Source organism: Penicillium rubens (genome assembly GCF_028828025.1).
Source record: "Penicillium rubens strain IBT 27055 chromosome Unknown utg000003l_segment0_segment0, whole genome shotgun sequence".
NCBI lineage: Eukaryota > Fungi > Ascomycota > Eurotiomycetes > Eurotiales > Aspergillaceae > Penicillium > Penicillium rubens.
Window position 1 is genome coordinate 1,978,169 of NW_026890601.1, and position 18,868 is coordinate 1,997,036.

The 18,868-nt window shown below is 51.0% G+C and overlaps 10 protein-coding genes across 10 annotated transcripts; 3 read left to right on the top strand and 7 right to left on the bottom strand.

The window, feature by feature from the left end:
- Nucleotides 1-524: 524 nt before the first annotated feature.
- Nucleotides 525-1,943, top strand: N7525_006946 (D-arabinose 1-dehydrogenase (NAD(P)(+)) ARA2; the record flags this gene model as incomplete). Its single annotated transcript, XM_002567461.2, has 1 exon — nt 525-1,943. The coding sequence occupies one exon, from the start codon at nt 525-527 to the stop codon at nt 1,941-1,943; it is 1,419 nt and encodes a 472-aa protein (XP_002567507.2).
- A 929-nt stretch (nt 1,944-2,872) lies between these two features.
- On the bottom strand, nt 2,873-5,108 carry N7525_006947 (putative topoisomerase family protein TRF4; the record flags this gene model as incomplete). Its single annotated transcript, XM_002567462.1, has 3 exons — nt 2,873-3,556; nt 3,614-4,304; nt 4,357-5,108. The coding sequence occupies 3 exons, from the start codon at nt 5,106-5,108 to the stop codon at nt 2,873-2,875; spliced, it is 2,127 nt and encodes a 708-aa protein (XP_002567508.1).
- Nucleotides 5,109-5,365: 257 nt separating this feature from the next.
- N7525_006948 (GFA family protein) lies at nt 5,366-6,231 on the bottom strand (the record flags this gene model as incomplete). The annotated part of the gene is made up of 2 exons (XM_061213874.1): nt 5,366-6,179; nt 6,200-6,231. 2 exons carry the CDS (start codon nt 6,229-6,231, stop codon nt 5,366-5,368), a joined length of 846 nt encoding a protein of 281 aa, XP_061068305.1.
- Nucleotides 6,232-6,424: 193 nt separating this feature from the next.
- Nucleotides 6,425-6,951, top strand: N7525_006949 (uncharacterized protein; the record flags this gene model as incomplete). Its single annotated transcript, XM_061213875.1, has 3 exons — nt 6,425-6,500; nt 6,552-6,577; nt 6,862-6,951. 3 exons carry the CDS (start codon nt 6,425-6,427, stop codon nt 6,949-6,951), a joined length of 192 nt encoding a protein of 63 aa, XP_061068306.1.
- Nucleotides 6,952-9,166: 2,215 nt separating this feature from the next.
- Nucleotides 9,167-9,849, bottom strand: N7525_006950 (uncharacterized protein; the record flags this gene model as incomplete). The annotated part of the gene is given in 4 exon segments (XM_061213876.1): nt 9,167-9,448; nt 9,534-9,608; nt 9,711-9,754; nt 9,765-9,849. The coding sequence occupies 4 exon segments, from the start codon at nt 9,847-9,849 to the stop codon at nt 9,167-9,169; spliced, it is 486 nt and encodes a 161-aa protein (XP_061068307.1).
- Nucleotides 9,850-10,312: 463 nt separating this feature from the next.
- N7525_006951 (uncharacterized protein) lies at nt 10,313-12,209 on the bottom strand (the record flags this gene model as incomplete). The annotated part of the gene is made up of 3 exons (XM_002567465.1): nt 10,313-10,962; nt 11,022-11,978; nt 12,110-12,209. The coding sequence occupies 3 exons, from the start codon at nt 12,207-12,209 to the stop codon at nt 10,313-10,315; spliced, it is 1,707 nt and encodes a 568-aa protein (XP_002567511.1).
- Nucleotides 12,210-12,378: 169 nt separating this feature from the next.
- On the top strand, nt 12,379-13,466 carry N7525_006952 (replication termination factor 2; the record flags this gene model as incomplete). The annotated part of the gene is made up of 3 exons (XM_002567466.1): nt 12,379-12,398; nt 12,459-12,945; nt 13,002-13,466. The coding sequence occupies 3 exons, from the start codon at nt 12,379-12,381 to the stop codon at nt 13,464-13,466; spliced, it is 972 nt and encodes a 323-aa protein (XP_002567512.1).
- Nucleotides 13,467-13,798: 332 nt separating this feature from the next.
- On the bottom strand, nt 13,799-15,085 carry N7525_006953 (mitochondrial 54S ribosomal mL50 protein; the record flags this gene model as incomplete). The annotated part of the gene is made up of 3 exons (XM_002567467.2): nt 13,799-14,143; nt 14,201-14,597; nt 14,691-15,085. The coding sequence occupies 3 exons, from the start codon at nt 15,083-15,085 to the stop codon at nt 13,799-13,801; spliced, it is 1,137 nt and encodes a 378-aa protein (XP_002567513.2).
- Nucleotides 15,086-15,462: 377 nt separating this feature from the next.
- Nucleotides 15,463-16,704, bottom strand: N7525_006954 (uncharacterized protein; the record flags this gene model as incomplete). The annotated part of the gene is made up of 1 exon (XM_002567468.1): nt 15,463-16,704. The coding sequence occupies one exon, from the start codon at nt 16,702-16,704 to the stop codon at nt 15,463-15,465; it is 1,242 nt and encodes a 413-aa protein (XP_002567514.1).
- A 639-nt stretch (nt 16,705-17,343) lies between these two features.
- On the bottom strand, nt 17,344-18,348 carry N7525_006955 (uncharacterized protein; the record flags this gene model as incomplete). Its single annotated transcript, XM_002567469.1, has 2 exons — nt 17,344-18,096; nt 18,199-18,348. The coding sequence occupies 2 exons, from the start codon at nt 18,346-18,348 to the stop codon at nt 17,344-17,346; spliced, it is 903 nt and encodes a 300-aa protein (XP_002567515.1).
- Nucleotides 18,349-18,868: the final 520 nt, after the last annotated feature.

The following is an 18,868-nucleotide window of genomic DNA, read 5'->3' on the forward strand; positions in this document are numbered from 1 at the left end:
GTTCCGTTGACCCCCTTCTCCACTCTCACCCGGAAAGGATTCATGTACAATAGCTATATATATTCGCATTAACTTGTTTAATGTCCGGTCTAGACTCATTTACGGTGTATTCTTCGCACATCTATATCGTACCTATAAGTATCGGATATCTGCACTCGACTTTTTCCCTTTTTTGCCACCGCCGCCTTGCCAGGAACATCTTCACGTTGTCCCTGTACCTACGTACCCTACTCCTATCAAGGGGACATTCGAACCACGCATCTCAAATAAAACCTACAAAAAAGATTCTGTAACACAGAGCCGATCAGGCTGTGGCCACATGTCACGATATGCAGGTGGGAGAATCCCCGCCATGGCGCCATCCGGAGCGGAGCCGAAGGGGGGTACTATTTTTTTTTTTGGAGAAAATCCAGGCACTGCACTTAACATTAAAAAGATTTTACCAACCGATCTATAAGAGATTACTCACACATTCATAGCCAACTCTTCAGCATTGACAAGATTGGCCTCCCAGACCATACGCCATGCGCCCCTCCACCCCACTGTCCGCGGCCCTGCCGCCGCTGATAATGGGCACCGCAACCTTTAATTCCCAATATAACGCCGACCCTTACGCCCTCCCAACAACAGAACTTGTCCAACGCGCACTATCACGCGGTGTGCGCGCCTTCGACACATCCCCCTACTACGGCCCCGCAGAAGAACTCCTCGGCCGCGCCCTGGCAACAGAAACCGTACAAACCAACTTCCCACGGGAGACATACCACCTCCTCACAAAAGTCGGGCGCATAGCCGGCTCCTCATTCGACTACTCGCCGCAATGGATCAGACACAGCGTGCGACGCAGCCTGCAACGCCTACACACAGACTACCTGGACGTAGTGTACTGCCACGACGTAGAGTTCGTGACGGCGGCAGAAGTGGTCACAGCAGTGCGGGAGCTGCGCCGTCTCCGCGATGAAGAGGGCGTGCTACGCTACGTCGGTATCTCTGGCTACCCGGTCGACACGCTCAGTGAGCTGGCGGAGACGGTTCTCCGCGAGACGGGCGAGCCGCTTGATATCGTTATGTCGTATGCCAACTTCACTTTGCAGAATACGCGGCTACACTCGCACGCCCTATCCAGGCTGCTTGCTGCTGGCGTTGATGTCGTTCCGAACGCATCGCCGCTGGGCATGGGATTGCTTCGTCGTGACGGCGTGCCTATTGGCTCGATGGGTGATTTCCATCCTGCTCCTAATGCCCTGCGGAGTGCTATTCGTAGAGCTGCGGATTTTGCTTCGGGACATGGAGAGAAGCTTGAGGTTGTTGCGATTCGGTTTGCGCTGGAGGCGTGGCTGCGTGTTGGTGCGCGGGCTGGTGGTCTCGGCGCACCGCTTGCTCGTTCTGCGGATGCTGATCCTGGCTTCTTGTCTGTGGCCAGTATGGGCACCGGCAGGAGACTGGGTGTCAGCGTTATGGGCGTTAGCAATATCTCTGAGCTTGACGAGACTTTGCGCGTGTGGCACAGTATTGTCGATGGGCTGGAAAATTGGAATGAGGACGACGATGCCTCGTACTTCGATACTAAGTTGAAATCACCTGGACTGTCGACTCCTAGCCTGGATGTTCCGACGGGTGATGTTCCCGCGGCGTCGAATATTCTCACGCCCCAGGAGGGCCTTATCACAGACCGTGCCTGGTCTCATGCGCGCGGAGTTCATATCTTGCAGCTGGCACGAGAAATTCGGGGTATACTAGGTACAGAGTGGGTTGATTATGCCTGGGCCAGTCCAGGGCCAGACTTTGTGAATTCGTTACCCGAGGAGCATATCGCTGCTGTGCGGAGGATTCAGGCCGAGGAGAGAACAGGACGGAGGCCATCTCTTTCTATATCTGATATGGCTATTAAGGAGGATCCTATGCTGACGCCACCGTCCGATGTGGAAAAGCAGCTTGCATAGAAACCGAAACAGAACTTCATAAATCCATTGGGATACATCCTTATGGCGTCTCCTAGCTTTTTCTCGTAACTCCTATATGTATTTCCATCGATCTGGGTTAGACGAATATTTGTACTGGGCAGGCAGGAAGGGACTCAGCAACACGTGGAAATGGGCCCACCGTCCGATAGCAGAAAGGCGAGTTCGGCGTCTAGTCCCAAGCCCAGGCTCCTGATGCTCCAGTCCTCTCCCAGAAGTCGCATGTAGCGCTCTCTGAGTGAGAAGGAAGGCATGGGAAGGAGAGGGCGAAGGGAAAAAGAAGAAAAATAAACGCCAACAAACATAGACACACGTTGGGCGCGGATCCATGATCATCGGGGAGTTTCATTGAAATCACTAACAGCATCCCATGTAGGGACGAAGAACTGCAAGAACTAGGTGCTTGCCGAGGGTGTACCGGGAAGGCATTAGACGTTGAGGTGCCGGATCGACCCGAACAGATCTTGAAAACAAGGTCATCCAGGGTTTGAGATTGTCGAGGCCTATCCAACATTGAACCTGCCTCTCAATCAAATATGATCGAAGACAGATTTTCAACATCCGAACAACCCTAATCAATCGTAACCAAGGGACAAGTCAACAGATTCTGGCGAAGTCGGAATCCGGGAGAGAATCCTAAATAGTAAGTCACTGTCTTTCGTCTCAGGCTCAAAGAAGAATGCTCATTCTCGATTTCCACCAATCATTCGCTGCACTTCTCGCCATCGAGAAGCAGAAGCATACGCGAAGGTATCACCAACTACACCATCCCGCCGTCGCAAACATCCCTCCTCTCTTCCCCGTGCAAATCACCAAACCATTCGAAGTAAGGGGTATCATCATACAAAATAAAAGCATACAAACTGAAACCAAATGAAAGTCGTTGCGGGCGTGGAAGTGGAGGCTCAAATTTAGTCCGAGGCGAGAAGTTTCTCTCTCCTGTCCAAGTCCGCATTCATCTGCTCATCGGTCTCGTAACCTGCATGGCGGCGAGCTTGGCGGAGGCTGAGTGTATTGGGGAGTTTCTTGAGGTCGGGCCTCAAGCGTTTGAGTCTAGCTGCGCGCTCCTGACACAACTGACGTCTTGTCTCTCCCTTCCGAGTTTTGGCAGACTTTGCTTCGGGTCCGGGTGCTTCATCAGAGGAAATATCTTCTGGCTCCGATTTCGTGCCCTTCAACTTCGACTTGGGCTTTTTGGCAGGCTTGCGAGCTGGGGGTGCTAGCAAGGGAGAGCGAGCTCCGTCGGTAGGAGGGGGAGGTGGAGGGGAGGCTCCGTTAGCAGGAGGGGACCCCGGCGGCGGCGGAGGCGGAGACTCCCTGTAACGAGCAAATCTATCCTCTGTCATGAACACCTGACGGAGTTGGAAGCGTTGCTCGATGTATTCATCAAAGTTAGCCGCAATGATGGGTTCAAGAATGCTCTTGTTCGATCCTTGGACAAGTGCGAGATATTCCATGCGATTCCTCAAGGCGGTATGGGCATTAGAAAAGGCTCGGAAGATCAACCCAATTTCCTTCGTGCCACCTGAAATATCGTTGTCTCGGTTATTGGGATCTTCGATTGTGAGACGATCAGGATTGCCGAAGTAATAGCCCTGTTTGGCATGATTAGCCGGCTAGTTGATAAGTAATGCGAAGTAAAATCCACTCACCTTGTTGAAATAGCCTGGAGGGTCCATCCGGATTGCCAGCCTATCATAGGAGAATTGCTTCCCGTAGAAATTGAAGAAATCAAGCAAGATTGTTGCAAGGTTCGGCTGCATATGGCCCTGGGGCAGATGCTGGAGAAGACTTGTTACCAAGCAAGTGATGGAGAAACCTCCTAGTCCACCGGTTGGCACTTCGTTGAGACCGCGGATCAACAAGAACTGTTTAATCACGGCTAGGATAACTGGCATCATCGGATACTGGGTTTTCCATTTCTGGAATGTGTCATTGGCGATCAAGCCACTGTCATTGTCGAAAGACAAATCCACTCGCAACCCAGTCAGCTTGTCCACGTACTTGAGAATTGGTACCCGCGCAGAGGCAATGCATTCGATCGAGTTTGGAACCGCAAGATTTGTGCTCTGGAGAAAATTCGAAAACGCATAGATCTGGCCCTTCCTCTCTCCGAATGTTCGAACACCCGTGCGTAAAAATGTGTTGGAAAGCAGCACCAGATCAATATCGGCCGTAGGTAGATAGAGACCCGAGGCAAAAGAACCAAAGGCCCGGATTGAAACGTTATGGTATCGTTGTTTGAATACAGTCTCCAATCGATTGACGAGATCGGCGCGGACGATGTGTTCGAATTCCTGTGGCTTGGCCCAATGATAGAAGCTGAGAATCTCATTATGCAGCCTGGTTCAAATGTTAGAGAGAAAACAGAAAGAGCGCGAAGGATAGTACTGACTGGGTTCCCACGTGCAAGGAAACTGGGGTGCCCTCGAACCAGGGCGTGCCTGTCTCTGGGGAAAGTGGTTTCCATTGATCGATAACGGAGCCATCGTAGTTGAACCTGCTGGCAGGCTTTCCGGTCTTTCGGGAGTACCCTTTGAGCTCATCGCCACGGGTCCGCTTTCGACTCGCAATGGCGGGATCTAGAGCTTCCTGGGCCTTCGGCCCTTTAGGGGCGTTTTCAGGAGCGTTACTCTCAGAAACTTCTGTTTCGAAGCCCATGCCAAGAGAAATGAAGTCTGAGTTTTGCTTGACTGCATCCGTCTCGTCTGTCTTTGGGGCAACGTCAAGTCTCGCCTTGCGAATCAACTTGACAACATCCACCCTTTTGTTTGTAGTTTCGGCCGGGGGAGGTAGTGCAGTGTAAGGATCGGGGTTCGACCATTTCGGAACAGGAGGAGGGGCTGGAGCAGTCTCTTGAGGCCCGTCGAGGGCTAGCGCACGTCTTTTACGTGGTCGCTCGGCATCGGATTCATCAGACATGTCCATCTCTGCCTCCTCACTGTCGCTCAAAGCAGAAAGCGGAGCAAACCTGAATTCAGGCTTAGACTCACCGTCAAGCCGCTCGGGTGGGCTTTCCCTCTTCGAGGACAACAAAGGTCGTTCCGACGTGGCAGGTTTCTGATACCGGAAAGTGAACTCATGTCGTGGATTAGGACGCGAGCCACGGTGGTTAGAATTTCCTCTGAACTGGAATGGAGGTGGCATTTTGAACAGCTGCAGTTAAGCAGCAACAATGCAGACGCGTGGAGGAGAGAATCAAGAGTTTCCAGTTTCGAGACGCGAAAAAAAAAAAAAAGATCTCCGAAAAAGTCAGGCGGAGGGAAGGCGGTGACTGGACTTGAGTCGCACCTTCCATGTGGGTGTCGACGGGTACTATCATTACATACATAGACTAACTACACCTAGTTATATATGTATGTGGGATGACATTTTGGATTGTAGTATCTTTCAGGTGTCAATTCCTAGTTCCTCTTTGAATATATCTTGAGGCCCTCCTCCAGAATATGGATCAAATCATGTTGCACTGCCATTTCGGCAAAGCTGATACGATCTGTGGCCCATTCCAACCAGTCCTCAGCTCTAGCACCAGTTGCCTGAAGCAAACCCGCACTCACATCAATTAGCATTGGTCGTTCATCGCAATGCCAAAAGGCAGTAGCCCCACAGCAGCTGCAGAATTCCCTATATACCCCGGGTGAACTCCTATGTTGCTGCATGGTCCCTGCATTGAACACAAGGGGTGATCCGTCTGCGTTAAAGATGTTGGACTTCGGCACGAATGCCCATGTCTGGATAGGAAATCCACTGCTCAATCGACAGCTGTTGCAGACACAGGTTCCTGCGATATATTTCGTATCACCATCTCGCAACCACCATTTGATATTGTTAGGATTCGCCCCAGAGCCGGTGTGGTATGGAACCAGGAGATCTGGCCATGGCGAGGATGCTTGCAAGGACGACGCATCCGGCTTGGTGATATAAAACTCAACTCCCCCACAGAGGCAACGTGCATGCAAATGCTGGCTTGTTGATGTATATTTTACCGGGTTTGTTGATTCTCGGCTCTCAATGCTGGTTGAAGGACTTAATCTGCAACCTGTGACAGTGGACTCAGTTCCAGGAAGCAGTGCACTGAGCCCACCGTCACCAGTATCGCTGCTTTTCCAGTGCTCAACCGCTCGTACCGAGGGAACGTTCTTTGCTGCCAACAACCCTGAGGCAACTAGAAACTGTCCCCCGGGCTGCAAGCGAGCGAAGACGTGGGCACCACATGTCCTACAGAAAAAGCGACTCACGTGTTTGGACTGTTGGTATTTCTGGAGCCCATTCAGGTTCGGTGGTTCATGCTGAAGGAGATAATACGATGAGAATAATTGCCCAGTCACCATTCGACAGCTGTTGCAATGACATAATTGAAGATTAGATTGGTCGGTAACAGAGTCCAACTGGATAGGTAAAGCTACGCTTCTGCATATGCAAGCTATAGAAGTAGTCATTTGAGGACGCAAATAATTTTCGAGATGGCAGACACGGCTCTCGAAGCATGCGTTGTCTATGTGTGTGAGCGGGGACAGAAATATGCTCGCAAGTGTAACGGTGGAACGAGATGCAAGCAATGAGAATTCACTCAAGTTGTCTGACCCTCAGAGTCGACGTATTCCGGAAAGTCACGAGTATATAAAGTCCCGACCCCTCTCCTCTCTCTCTCTCTCCCCCACCACCTCGCCCTCTCACAACCAACACAACTCCAAAAGCTTCACCAGTTTTTACCACACCAACCATACAAAATGAGTAAGCACTTCTATCTTCCAACGTTCCATCTTTCATGATATATGTGACTTCACAATCTTGAAGATCCGCGCTTTGCCTTGGCCTGATTTCCGAAATGGCGGGGTCATAGCGGGGTTGTCACCCATCGTATTTCACCCATTCCTTTCAATGCTGACCACTACGATAGGCGATCACGGATGCAGCTGCGGCTCCTCTTGCCAGTGCCCTGCCGGCTCCTGCAACTGCCCTGTACGTGTTATCCCCTCTTCTTGGGTGACGCCTGGCTGACCCGACTCCTCCATCTTCTTAGAAGAAATAAATCACCCATATGGGCACGATGGTTCGAACCTTTCAAGGAATAAGAGCATGAAGTGAGGCGGAGGATATCTGAGTTTGGTAGCTCCCGGTTGTGTTACTCGGGGAAGCATGTCATGTCATAAAATAGGAGCACTTGCTATAGTGAATGACATGCGGCTGTCCGGCCACTTTTATTCTTTCTAAAACAAGTACCTTGTGGGCATCAGATCCAAATCTTGGGTCTTCAGATCGGTATGGGTCAACCTTGTGAGCTTAATAACATGTCCAACATACTTAGGTACTTGGATACCCGACCTCCTGAGTGGAGAATACATGTAGCAGAGACACATAACATATATCTACAACGTACATAGCATCTACGGAGCACCTCAGTAAATACAATATAGGTAAAAACCCCATATCAATGCAAAAACACAATCTGGCTGAGTAGGCATACCCCAGGAAGGCGAGTCACCGAGAATCTTGTCTGATACGATTTCAGGCATTCTTGTCAACCCAACCACACTCCACTAAGTGATCATCCCATCGTCACAGTGACCAGGGATGGAAATAACCTTCCCACCCTTTCACGTACGGCTCCTGCGGCTGCGTTTTGCCGATGCGGCATTTTTGGCCATTTCCAACGTCAAACGTTCTTCGAAACACCCGGTGCCGCTCAGTGTCGATTGTAAAAAGAGATAAAAAGCGGGACTTGATGCTGCACGAGTCCGAGAAGAGTAGTATCTAATCGGAGCCAATCATAATCATGCATGATGCACCTCGGAGAGGTCTGTGACATGCTCTTGGAGCTTGCAAGTGTGCAGCCTCTCCACCTTTTCGGTGCCTGGCTTTTGATTCTAGCTCTCAGTTAGATCCCAAGGAGTCTGTGCGCGTATAAGATATGAGGCCCAAACGCACGATGTATATTGTAGGCGTTACTATGTCACGTACATTGTACAGAGTGGTATGCCTCTCAAAGGCTGTGTTATTAGATCTCGCCTCTTGGTATACAGTGCAAATCAGTTTTCCAATTTTTTGAATAGACATTAGCAAATGCAATATGTAGGGGAATGATCTAATGCCGGTCTCAAACTGACCTCGGGAGCTAATCCAAACCCCAACAATGCAGGTGCAACTCCAGCGTCTCGCCCGTCATACACTTTTAGTACACAAATACCCCCAAAGCAAAGAAAAACAAAGCCGAAACAACCTGGCACGGCTCCACCGGGTGGGTATGAACATGCATTCAGGTAATCCAGGGCTACCAATGAGGTCGGATAGCACCCCTCCTCCAAGGTCCCCAATCCGTGCAAACATCGCCTCATAGGCTGCCACGATGATAGTCCAACCCGAAACCGCTGCAGGCGCCGGAAATTGCATACTTGGACCTTACTTGCTGGGGACTATCCATCTTTCCACTGAATACGACGTTATCCTAGTACGTTCTGGTACTGACAGTCCACATCTCGTATGTATGTTTTACATATGACTGTACCTATGAGATAATAAGAGGCCCGTCCCGAAACCAGTGGATCAAACATAGCTGCAGATCTACAACATACGTCGTACCCGAAACGTGGCCGTCATCATGGCATGATGAGGCCTTAATTTTCATTGAGACACGAATAGGGAAGGTCGCTGCTACCATATATTTACTATATTCGAGGTTTTACACACATCCACATAATAGCTTTCCATATACGGAGTAGTATACATCATATGATGAAATATCCATGTCCAGTCCAGATCTAAAGGCAACAATTTACACATATAGTATAGGCAAAGATGACCATATCGAGCAAAGCGTAAACGACCTTGGAACAGCATGTCATTGCTCCACAAAATGAACCCTGCTAGATTCTTCCAAGGTTCCTCTTCATCCTAAGCCAATAGGCCTTTTTTTTTTTTTTTTTTTTTTTTTTTTGCAGGAACCAGGCCCGAGCACAACGCAATCTGATACACTCCATACATAGCCTGATTGACCTGATCATGTTGTCCCTACCATACCGAGCAAACACCGAGGGAGATAACAGTTAGAATTCGTAAGAAAATACACCGGAGACGAATCCTTTCAGCGGTCTTTGCGCCATATTCGCCCGAGGGGAGCTTCAGACTTTAGGAACTTACATCATAGGCAGAACCCGATGGGCTCCGCTTTATTGGCGAGCGCTAGAGCAATCTGCTTATAGTACTTTTTACAGCGCATAGCGCGTGAGAATATACCGAGAATCATGATAGGTGGTATGTTGATTGGGGTTAGTGAGGGGCGCCGGGTGGGATGCAGGACTGGGCTCATTTGACTCGACCACGCGATACGATGGAGTGTGATCGGGGCGCCGCGGCGACGTTGCTACGTCTTGGATTGGATGAAGGCGCAGGATGAATGGGAAAATAGAATTATGCGGCGCGCTATTATTGATCGGGATAAAGTAGCAGTCGTGGATTTCAGAGGTATAAAGTAGGCCTCCTATCCTTCCCTTGGACTTTTTTATTCTCTATCCAAGCCATCTATATCCAAAGCAAACACTACTATCAAGCTTCTTTCCAAGGTTCTTTACCTACCACATCTATATCCATCATGTCTCCCTGCACCTGCAACTGCTGCTCCGGCGAGTGCAACTCCTGCTCTTGCTCCAGCTGCAAGGTATGTTATTGCTTGCTCATTCCGTGTCTTACACACGTCACTCAGTGTGGGATGCGGCCCCGGGGCGAAAGATATACTAACTACCCTTCTAGCACTAAGCCGGCCCACACGCCTTCATCACCGCCATCCTCCTCCAATACTACTCATACCAGACCCGGACTCCCACTGCTGTCGAACTAGCCTGGGTGCGGGTGCCTCATCGTCAAAGTTATGATATAATTCCATTGTGGTCATGATCGAGATGATTGTATACTGGATTGGGGATAATAGGGCCTGGAGCCTTGTGGATGGGGTGTTACTTTTTTATAGGTTCTGATCTGACCTTGTGTATGTTTTTGTGATTTAGTCTCCAGCCAAGTACAAATGCGGTTGTATAGCATGCTATTTGTGATCTTTTATAGTATCTGTATGCTCCGGTAAGTGTGATTTGATTCTGTTCATGTAATCGGTGTTGGCCTCGACCCAACACGCAGCCTCGGGATTCATGCCATTGCGCCAGCCGGGTTGTTATAATCGCTTTGGGCAGGCCTGAACCTAGGTCACTGACCCCGGGAGAAACAAAATTTTGACTTCAATGCTAAGGAACAAGAAAGAAGTACAAAGCGCTCAAATTGCAACTCATTCCAACTATAGGGATGCATATGAAATAAACATTCAATACATATGTAACAGCTGATCTCTGGATTTATCGTGGCCATCACAGCTCATCTTTCGACCGTGGTGCATCATTACCTGCCTCACCACCTGCACATGCAGCTGGCGATGTGACAAGCATGGAGTAAACGCACTTCTCCTCTTCCGCTGTCTTCAAGATCTTGTTCTCCTCACCGCACTCCAAAATGACCTTGGTCGACCGATTAGGTCCATTCCAGCAAGACTGGCCGCGATTGTACTCAATCGTCATCTTCTCGACATTGACGACCTCGCCAGCCGTGTTGACTTCTTCCACGGTTGTGGTGCCAACATTCGAGAACTTGCCCATGGACACAGAATTGCTTCCCTTCCTCTGGTTCTGCTTGGTCGACTCAAGGAAGCAATGCTCGTACGTGTACTCGCCCGCATCCTGGGTGATACATACCCCCTTGAGTGCGCGGAAGATCGAGCCCGGGCCATAGTCCTGCTCAAGGTCCGCACGCTGGTCGCGTAGCTTGTTCTTGAGGCTTGTAACAGAATCTTGTGCGGTCTTCAGGGCGTCGCGTGCCTGGGTCACAGCCTTAGATTCCGATGAAGAGTCTTCATCGGCCTTCGGCAGAATGCCCTTTTCTTCAAGATAGCTTTTGACAGAGATCACCCTGTCTTCAATGAAGCTGACCAGGGATGGTGGGAGATAAGCAGCGAACTTGTACACTACATTTGGCAGTTAGTAAGCTACAGTAGGTTGCACAAGAAACCAAAGAAGAACTCACCTAGATCCAAGTCATTGCATCCATCCTCCTCGTTTTCCCAATGCTCCCAGTTAATACCATTTTCCTCGCTGTCGGCCTTGGCAATCTCGTCTAAGTCGCGGTCGACGGCACCGTTCGCATCCTCGGTGCCTTGCTCACGAGCAGCATAGTCCTCATAGCTACGGACCGCACGTTTGACACCCTCGTCATTGAAGTTGGGGTTATATTCCACCTTGACCTTAGCCAGAATATCCTCGAGCTCCTTCACCCGCTCGCGGGCTTCATCCCGCTGGCGACGCACATCGACCAACGCATTGCGTAGCTCATCAACACGGCCCTTGGCCAAGTTGGCAAGGGCACTGACCTTGCCTTTACCCTTGCCCTTTCCAGTACGGACCACCTTACGGTCCTGCTCCTGGGCGAGCTTCAGATCAGCCTCGAGGTTCTGTTCCTTGAGCTCAGCGCCATGAACCTCTGCCTCTAGCGCAGCGATATGGTCCTCAATTTCCTGCTGCTGGCGACCAGCATCGATAAGAAGATCCTTCTTCTTCCTCAGGGCAGCAGTCATCGACTTTTGGTTCTGCTCCTCCTGCTTCCTCCATTGCTTGCCAATCTCCTTGCATCGGTCTTCACACTTTATGCCCCCAACGCGAGCCCACTCGTCGCTACCATCACAGCACTCCTCATAATCACAGATGCCATCGTTGACACGCTGGAATGGAACGTATGATGGCCGGTGGCCCTTGTTTTTGCAGTAGAACCCGGGGAGGGCGAGTGCAGTGTCCAAATCGCTATTCCCAGGCCGGTCGGCCACAGTTAGCGGCGAATTGCGCGAGATATGTGCGCAGGCAGACGTGCCGGGCTCGTCGCTTCCGTCGGGACAGTCACAGTAGTCATCGTTGACGGCCGAGAAGGGGATTTTGACCGAGGGATTCGAGATACAGGTGAATGTCGTCGAGTCCTGGTAGAATTTGGCAACTAAGGATATTACATTAGTATAATCTCCAAGAGCCGACAGAAAAAGGATCAATTGTCTATCATAGACCACTGCTAGGTGAACACGCTGCAGTAACACTAGTGGAGATCTAAGTCAGGGCTCAGATACTCACATTCTGGGTCCAAGCCACGGGGACGGACAGGCTTGTCACTACTAGCCTGAGCCGCCGACCCAGCGGCAGCTAGCAACAATAACGACTGAGGGAGTCTCATGCTTGAGGCATTGAGCTTTGTTTGTGGAGGTGCGGAGAGAGCTTCTGGCCAGCTGTTGATAGCGGGCCCGGGCTGGATCCATCAATCTAATCGCCGCTGAGTCAGCACGCTATCTTTCCAACTTTATCGTGGCGAAGTGGGAGAATCTTTCATTAGCCTCATCGCAAACATGGGTAATGACGGTGGCAGGTGAGTGGCTCTGTTATAAATGTGCTACAGACTCAAGTCTTCTAACATGAAGCTTTTTAGTATTCCAACTCGCCGAGAGCTCGTCCGCGAAGCAGCCCGTGCCCCAAGCACGGCGCAAGTAAAAGAAACCCAGCGCGAACAACAAGAACACTCCTGGACTACCTGTCCTATCTCGCACAAGTCGCTATCCCGGCCGATTGTCTCAGACTCTGTGGGGAATCTTTACAACAAAGATGCTATACTCCAGTTCCTGCTCCCCGGCGACGATGTCGAGGGCATCAGCTCCAAGGCCGACTGCGAAGAGATACTGTGCGGGCGAGTGAAGTCGCTCCGGGATGTGGTAGAGTTGAAGTTTGAAGTTGATACCGAACTTACGGAGCACCCTTCAGGCCGTGCTCATGCGCCCCGTGAGCGCCGCGAGGGCTGGATCTGCCCGATCACCGCGAAGCCGCTGGGCCCGAGTGTGAAGTCTGTGTACCTGGTGCCGTGTGGGCATGTATTTTCGGAGGAGGCTGTCCGACAGCTTAAAGGTGACAAGTGCTTGCAGGTAAGAATCACGCCTTGAATACAAAGTGAGAATAGTGGCTAATCTATGTGTGCTAGTGCGACGAATCCTACACCGAAGAGAACATCATTAACATCCTTACCACCAAAAAAGAAGACAAGCAACGTCTGATGGCACGAGGCCAGAAACTTGCTGAACAAGGCCTCACACACTCACTCAAAAAAGCCCCCGGCTCAAAGAAGCGCAAGAAGAACGCCACCGCCGAGGGCGTGACTGATGCGCCCGGTACTATAGAGCCCGCTGACTTGGTAGTACCTAAACAGTCATCAGATTCCAAAAGCCGAAGCAACACTTCCACACCAGTGCCTAATACTGGTTCTGGCAATGGAATTAAGAACGCTGCTACTTCTTCGCTCACTGCTCGTGTGTTGGCGGAGGAGAATGAGAAGAAGAAGCGCCGGAAGATGATGGGCGGCAATGAGAATCTCGACAGTCTTTTCTCCAAGAAGACCGGCGGGTCCAAGAATAGTGATTTCATGACCAGAGGATTTTCTATATCATGATCTGAGGGTGTGCTATCTTTCTGCTGCGCAGTAGACATTGGACCTGAACGAAGTGTCTTTGCTTTCCAATTGGACACACAGTCGTGGGTGGAGTTTTATTTCCGGAGTTCACAAGGCTTTTCATGTTCTTCAATGATGGATAACTACAGCGTTTTATATTGGGCGGGTAAACTGGTAGCAGACATACTGTACATTCCAAATTAACATGTACAATTATTTGAACTCGATAACAAAGAAAAAGCAATTCAATAAACAATTCTAATATACAAAAGATTGCTCTCATATAAAGGAAAAAGGATGCCCCCAAAATTCTACAGAATATGAAGAGAGGCCTAGGCATTCAACTCGGTCTCCTTAGCCTGCTTCCAGGGCGGGCGTTTCTGACCCAGGCTCTTGGTGATCAAACCATCCTTGTACAGGGCAGAAACAATAGCCTTCTTGCGGCCAAGATCTTCATCGTTGTCGCGGCGAGTCTGGCGGACGTCAAGAATCTTGACGTTAGACAGCTCAGTGGCACCGTTCTTGTCCATAATCTTATGGAGAAGCACAGGCGTCAATCTGGTAGTCTTTTTGCGAAGTGCCTCCTGTGCGCGGAAGACATCTCCGGTGGTAGCGGAAGAGGTGATGATGTAGTCAGGAATGTGCTGAGACATCAATTTTGAGAGGCGGGCGAAGAACTGAGAGGTGGCTGTTAGTGATGTTGGCCATGAAAAGGTCCAGGGGGGAATACGAACAACAAACTTGACGTTTCCATCAGCCAGCGACAGGGAACCGAGGCGTTTCTGCATCTGACCCTTGGACTCTGCGCTATACAGGCGACTTTCCTGCTCGCTAGCAACCTTCTTCAATTTCTCCTGGAAAGCGATTTCACCGGCTTCGCCGTCCATAGGCCCTGCCGCATCGCGTAGAAGGGATTCCATTGTTTCAATGTCGGGGAAACGGAGGCGTTCGCCCCAGTTGCCAGACTGACCTTCGATCTTAACCGACTCGAGCTGGGCTTGGAGCGCTTGACTGGTGTGGGGTTTGCTAGCAACGGTGACCTTTTCCCCTAACATTTGCATCAAACCAATTTCCACGGCAGCTTGATGCGCAGCCTGCATATACGGTAAAGGTCGTGGGTTGTGGTACCACCTGTTCATTCAATCAAGGTCATTGTCAGCAAAGCTGTTGAGAAATCAAACCATGATGCAGAGACGTGGAATTGGAGACTTGGATCGGACGTACGGTTCAACTCTATCGGCTTCCCCTTTCGGACCCTGAAGACGCCACTCTTCCTCCTGGAGGAAACCGATCTTGGGCATCCCATCCCAGGTCAGGTTCCCATCAATTTCTTTAGATGCTTGACCCTCTTCAAGACTGAATCCTTCCTCTGGCTCCGGCTCTCCGGGACTCATACCAGCTCCAGGCATGATCTGACTTCCAGTATAGGGGTCTGCTGGACCTGGGGGCTTGTCGGTGCCCCAAATCTTGCGCCGAGCGCGCTCGAGGACTCCAGGAGAGGAGTCGGAGGCATAGCGGCGAACTTGACCGACCGGCGAGATACGGGGAGTGGCGTGAATTCTGCAGCTGGAACAGATAAAGTTTGCCTCCCGCACAGGGAGGCGCATTGAGGGCCGCATTGTTGAGGTGGGCGCGAATGCTGTTTGAGAGCGTCGAGCTGGCGGAGTTGGCTTGGACGGAGAAACAAATTCAAGAAAGGCGCGGATCACGTGACGGTGATATTGATGCTTGGCATTTCGATGTTCACATCCTGAAGGCCAGGACTTTGACATTGTAGATCAATTATTTATGGGAATAAATTGCATTAGTCTATTCTATCTAGATTCAAAGTCCATGCTCGATGTGAGAAAGATTCTTCGATGGTTTATTCCATGTCTATACAAAAGAGGAAAAGAATCATTCATAGTATGCGAACTGTATATACACATGCACCGCTGGTATCATACTACTGCAAAAGAGGCAAAAAGAACATTTTGTGTAAATCCAGTAAAATGATTTACTCGCGGACAAACATGCCCGCCATACCCATACCCGTACCAATGCACATGCTAATAACACCGATCTCCTGACCACTGCGCTCCAACTCAGGCAGCAGTGTAGCCAATTGGCGAGCACCAGTAGCACCGAGAGGATGACCGATAGCAATAGCACCACCATTAGGGTTAACCTTAGCCTGGTCGATGCCAAGCTTGCGAACGCTGTAGAGAGCCTGCGAGGCGAAAGCCTCATTGATCTCCCAAACACCGACCTCGGGAACCTCGACACCAACAGTCTGTAGGAGCTTAGGGATGGCAACAGCAGGGCCAACGCCCATCTCGTCGGGGGCACAGCCGGCGACGGCAGACGCGACCCAGCGCGCCTTAATTGAACCAGACAGACCAAGCTCCTCGGCGGTGGAGCGACGCATCAACAAAGTAGCGGCAGCACCGTCGCTAACTTGCGAACTGTTACCGGCGGTGCTGGCGCCAGTAGGCGAGAAAGCGGGCTTCAGCGCGCCCACCTTCTCGATGGACAGGCCGTGGCGGATACCGTCGTCCTGAGAGACTGTCACGTCCCTGGCGGGGGCATCGGGGTTCTCGGGGTCAAGGGTCTTGGTAGTGACCGAGACGATCTCGGAGTCGAAGCGGCCTGCCTTCTGGGCGGCAGACGCCTTTGCGTGGGACTCGACGGCGAAGGCATCCTGGTCTGCGCGGGAGACGCCGTATCGCGATGCGACATTCTCCGAGGTAATGCCCATGGGCATGATGCAGTCGCGGGCGTCCTGGGAATAGGACTCCTTCAGCTCGGGCCAGAGGACTGTGGGGATGGCGCGGGAGCCGTAGTTGCGGGTCATGGATTCCATGCCGCCACCGACGCCGACGTTGATGGCGCCGGCCCGAATGCCGTTGGCAATGGTTGTGATCGCTGCCAGGCCGGATGAGCACTGACGGTTGATCGTGTTGAAGGGCACAGAGTGAGGGAAGCCGGCGTGGATCTGGCCCATGCGACCCGCTTTGGCGCCGCCTAGTTCTTGTAGGACGGAGCCGATCAGCACATCGTCGATCTGGGCCGGGTCTAAGTTCGGGTTTGCCTTCAGTGTTGCCTGCAACACGCTGGCGAGTAGCTCTTCTGGGTAGGCATCCTTGAAACCGCCCTTCTTGGCGCGGGTGACGGGCGTGCGCAGAGAGGACAGGATGACAATGTCATTGGAGGACTTCTGGAGCACTTGGCGGAGTCCGCGGGGAATTGGAGAAGCCATGGTTGTGTAGGTTGTGTAGGTCGGTTGGATTGTTTGGATGTATACCGAGGGTCAAGGCTATTTCCGGTCTTGCTCGGCGCTGTCAGTCTCACCTTGAATACCAGCTCGGATAGTTACTCACATATGTGCAATGGCTAAAGTATGCAAGAAAGAGAAAAGAGAGAAATCGGCAAGAACTCCATCCAAACTTCCCCCGGGCACCAGAATTACTTATAGGCAAATGCCGGGCAAAATTCCGGGGTCGGAAGTAGTTTGGGACCAGTACCGTTGCTGAGTGGCCGCGGCACTGAAGATCGGCTAAGCGGTTTCCCGCGAAATGTGGGGAGAGCGAGATTGTTGGATGCTCCAAGTACTAGTTGAATATCCTAGTCTTCTGAGTCTATTATTACGGCCTCTACAACATATCCTTGAATTCTACAATACCGAATAATCCTAATGACAGCTATGCACCTCCTAGCTGGACATCGGGAGCTCATCGGATGCTTATGTCAGCCATTTCGGTTCGGCACTTTAGAACCGGAAGCCAAGCCGAGGATAGATGGAGACATTCCCGAATTTGTTATCTTGGGATTAAATTAGAGATTCTGGGATAGACTGATTTTCATCCATGATGAGGGACATATGAATGGTTCCCCTTGCTCACTTCTCCGTGAGGGCCACCTTTGCCAGGCAAGTAGCCTCCAGGTTGTTCGCCTTGGGCACGAGCCAGAACTTCACCTGGACGACCATCTCAACCATGAGGATACCAGATTCGATCAGCTTGAACATATCAGCGTTAGCGACCGGAACACCCTTGCAAGTCTTCCATCCATTCTCCTTCCACTTGGGCAGCCACTCCGTCAAGCCGCGCACGAGGTACTCGGAATGTGTTTTGATAACGAAGGTATTCAGCGGCATGAGGCTCATGCCCTTGCGCATCATGTTGCGGCGTCTCTCGAGGATGAAGGTTGCATTGCGCAAAGCCCGCAGGCAGGCGGTCAACTCGGCGATCTGGGCCGTGTGACTGTGGTCGTCCTTGCCTGGAATGGGCCGGGAGATATTGCGAGTGTTGCCGAGACCGTAGAATACTCCGATTGCCGACCGTTTTCCAGTCTTTTCGGTGAGACACTCTCCATGAATGGCCATGACGAGGGAGTCTTGATGGCCTTCGTATTGTTTGCAGTCCCGGCATTTGCGGGTTGAAGTGGGACATGCGAGACAGACCCACGAGCCGATGTCGATTTCCATTTCCTGCAAGCTGAAGCGGGTGGGATATTCGTTCTCGGCACGGAAGCGGCGGTCCGCATGGGCTATCTCTCCGCCCTTTTTCTCGGGAGAGCCAGCTACGTGGTGGCCGTTTCCCTTGGGGCTCGGACCGTGAGCAGTGGAGCTGTGCACGCATCCCTCCTTCCCCTAGCCATAATTATCAGTATGTGGAAGATGGTCTTGTGCAGTGAGAATGGGGAGGGGGAGGGGGTATGCCAGTGTGATCTCGAGCTCAGGGCCAGTGCTTACCTGAAATTCATGGTGGGCTTTCTCTTTCCGGGGTATGCGTGAGACTCGAGGCACGCAAGCCAATTCGGGCGCCTCGTCTTCAAAATCCTTGGACTTCTTTTTCTTCGTGTTGATGCGAACGGGAACAACGACTCCAGCTGTGGAAGGCATGACTGGAGATGCTTTTTGAAGAGAGGTGAAAACAGTGGTCAGCTGGAGAGTTGAAGTGAGGAAGAAAGAAGGAAAGAAAGAAAGAAAGAAAAAAAGGGGAGATAAAAATCAAGAGTTGAAAACAAAGGTAAATAGGAGATGGAAAGAAAGAGGAGAATCACAGTCAAAGCAGGATGTAGAAGCAAACATTGAACGTGAAAGAGAGGGTACCTGCTTTTTGTTCAACACTTCTGTATATCTCAGCAAAATTATAGGATCCATGGATATTAACCCACCTACGAGGACTACAGAACTTAAGGGTCCCGAACACATCAAAATAAGAATCAATGACTGTCTTTATAGGTTCTATATTTCATTGAAGCAGAACAAAGAGCTATGGTTTGTCCCACTTTTAGGTTGGAAAGCAATCCTGTCATCAGCTAATCAGCGCTGTAGTGAATGCAAGCCCAAGAAAAAGATTCTTATATAGAAGTGGATGTCGTACCTTGGAAGCTAGACACTATGATAGAACTACCTAGGT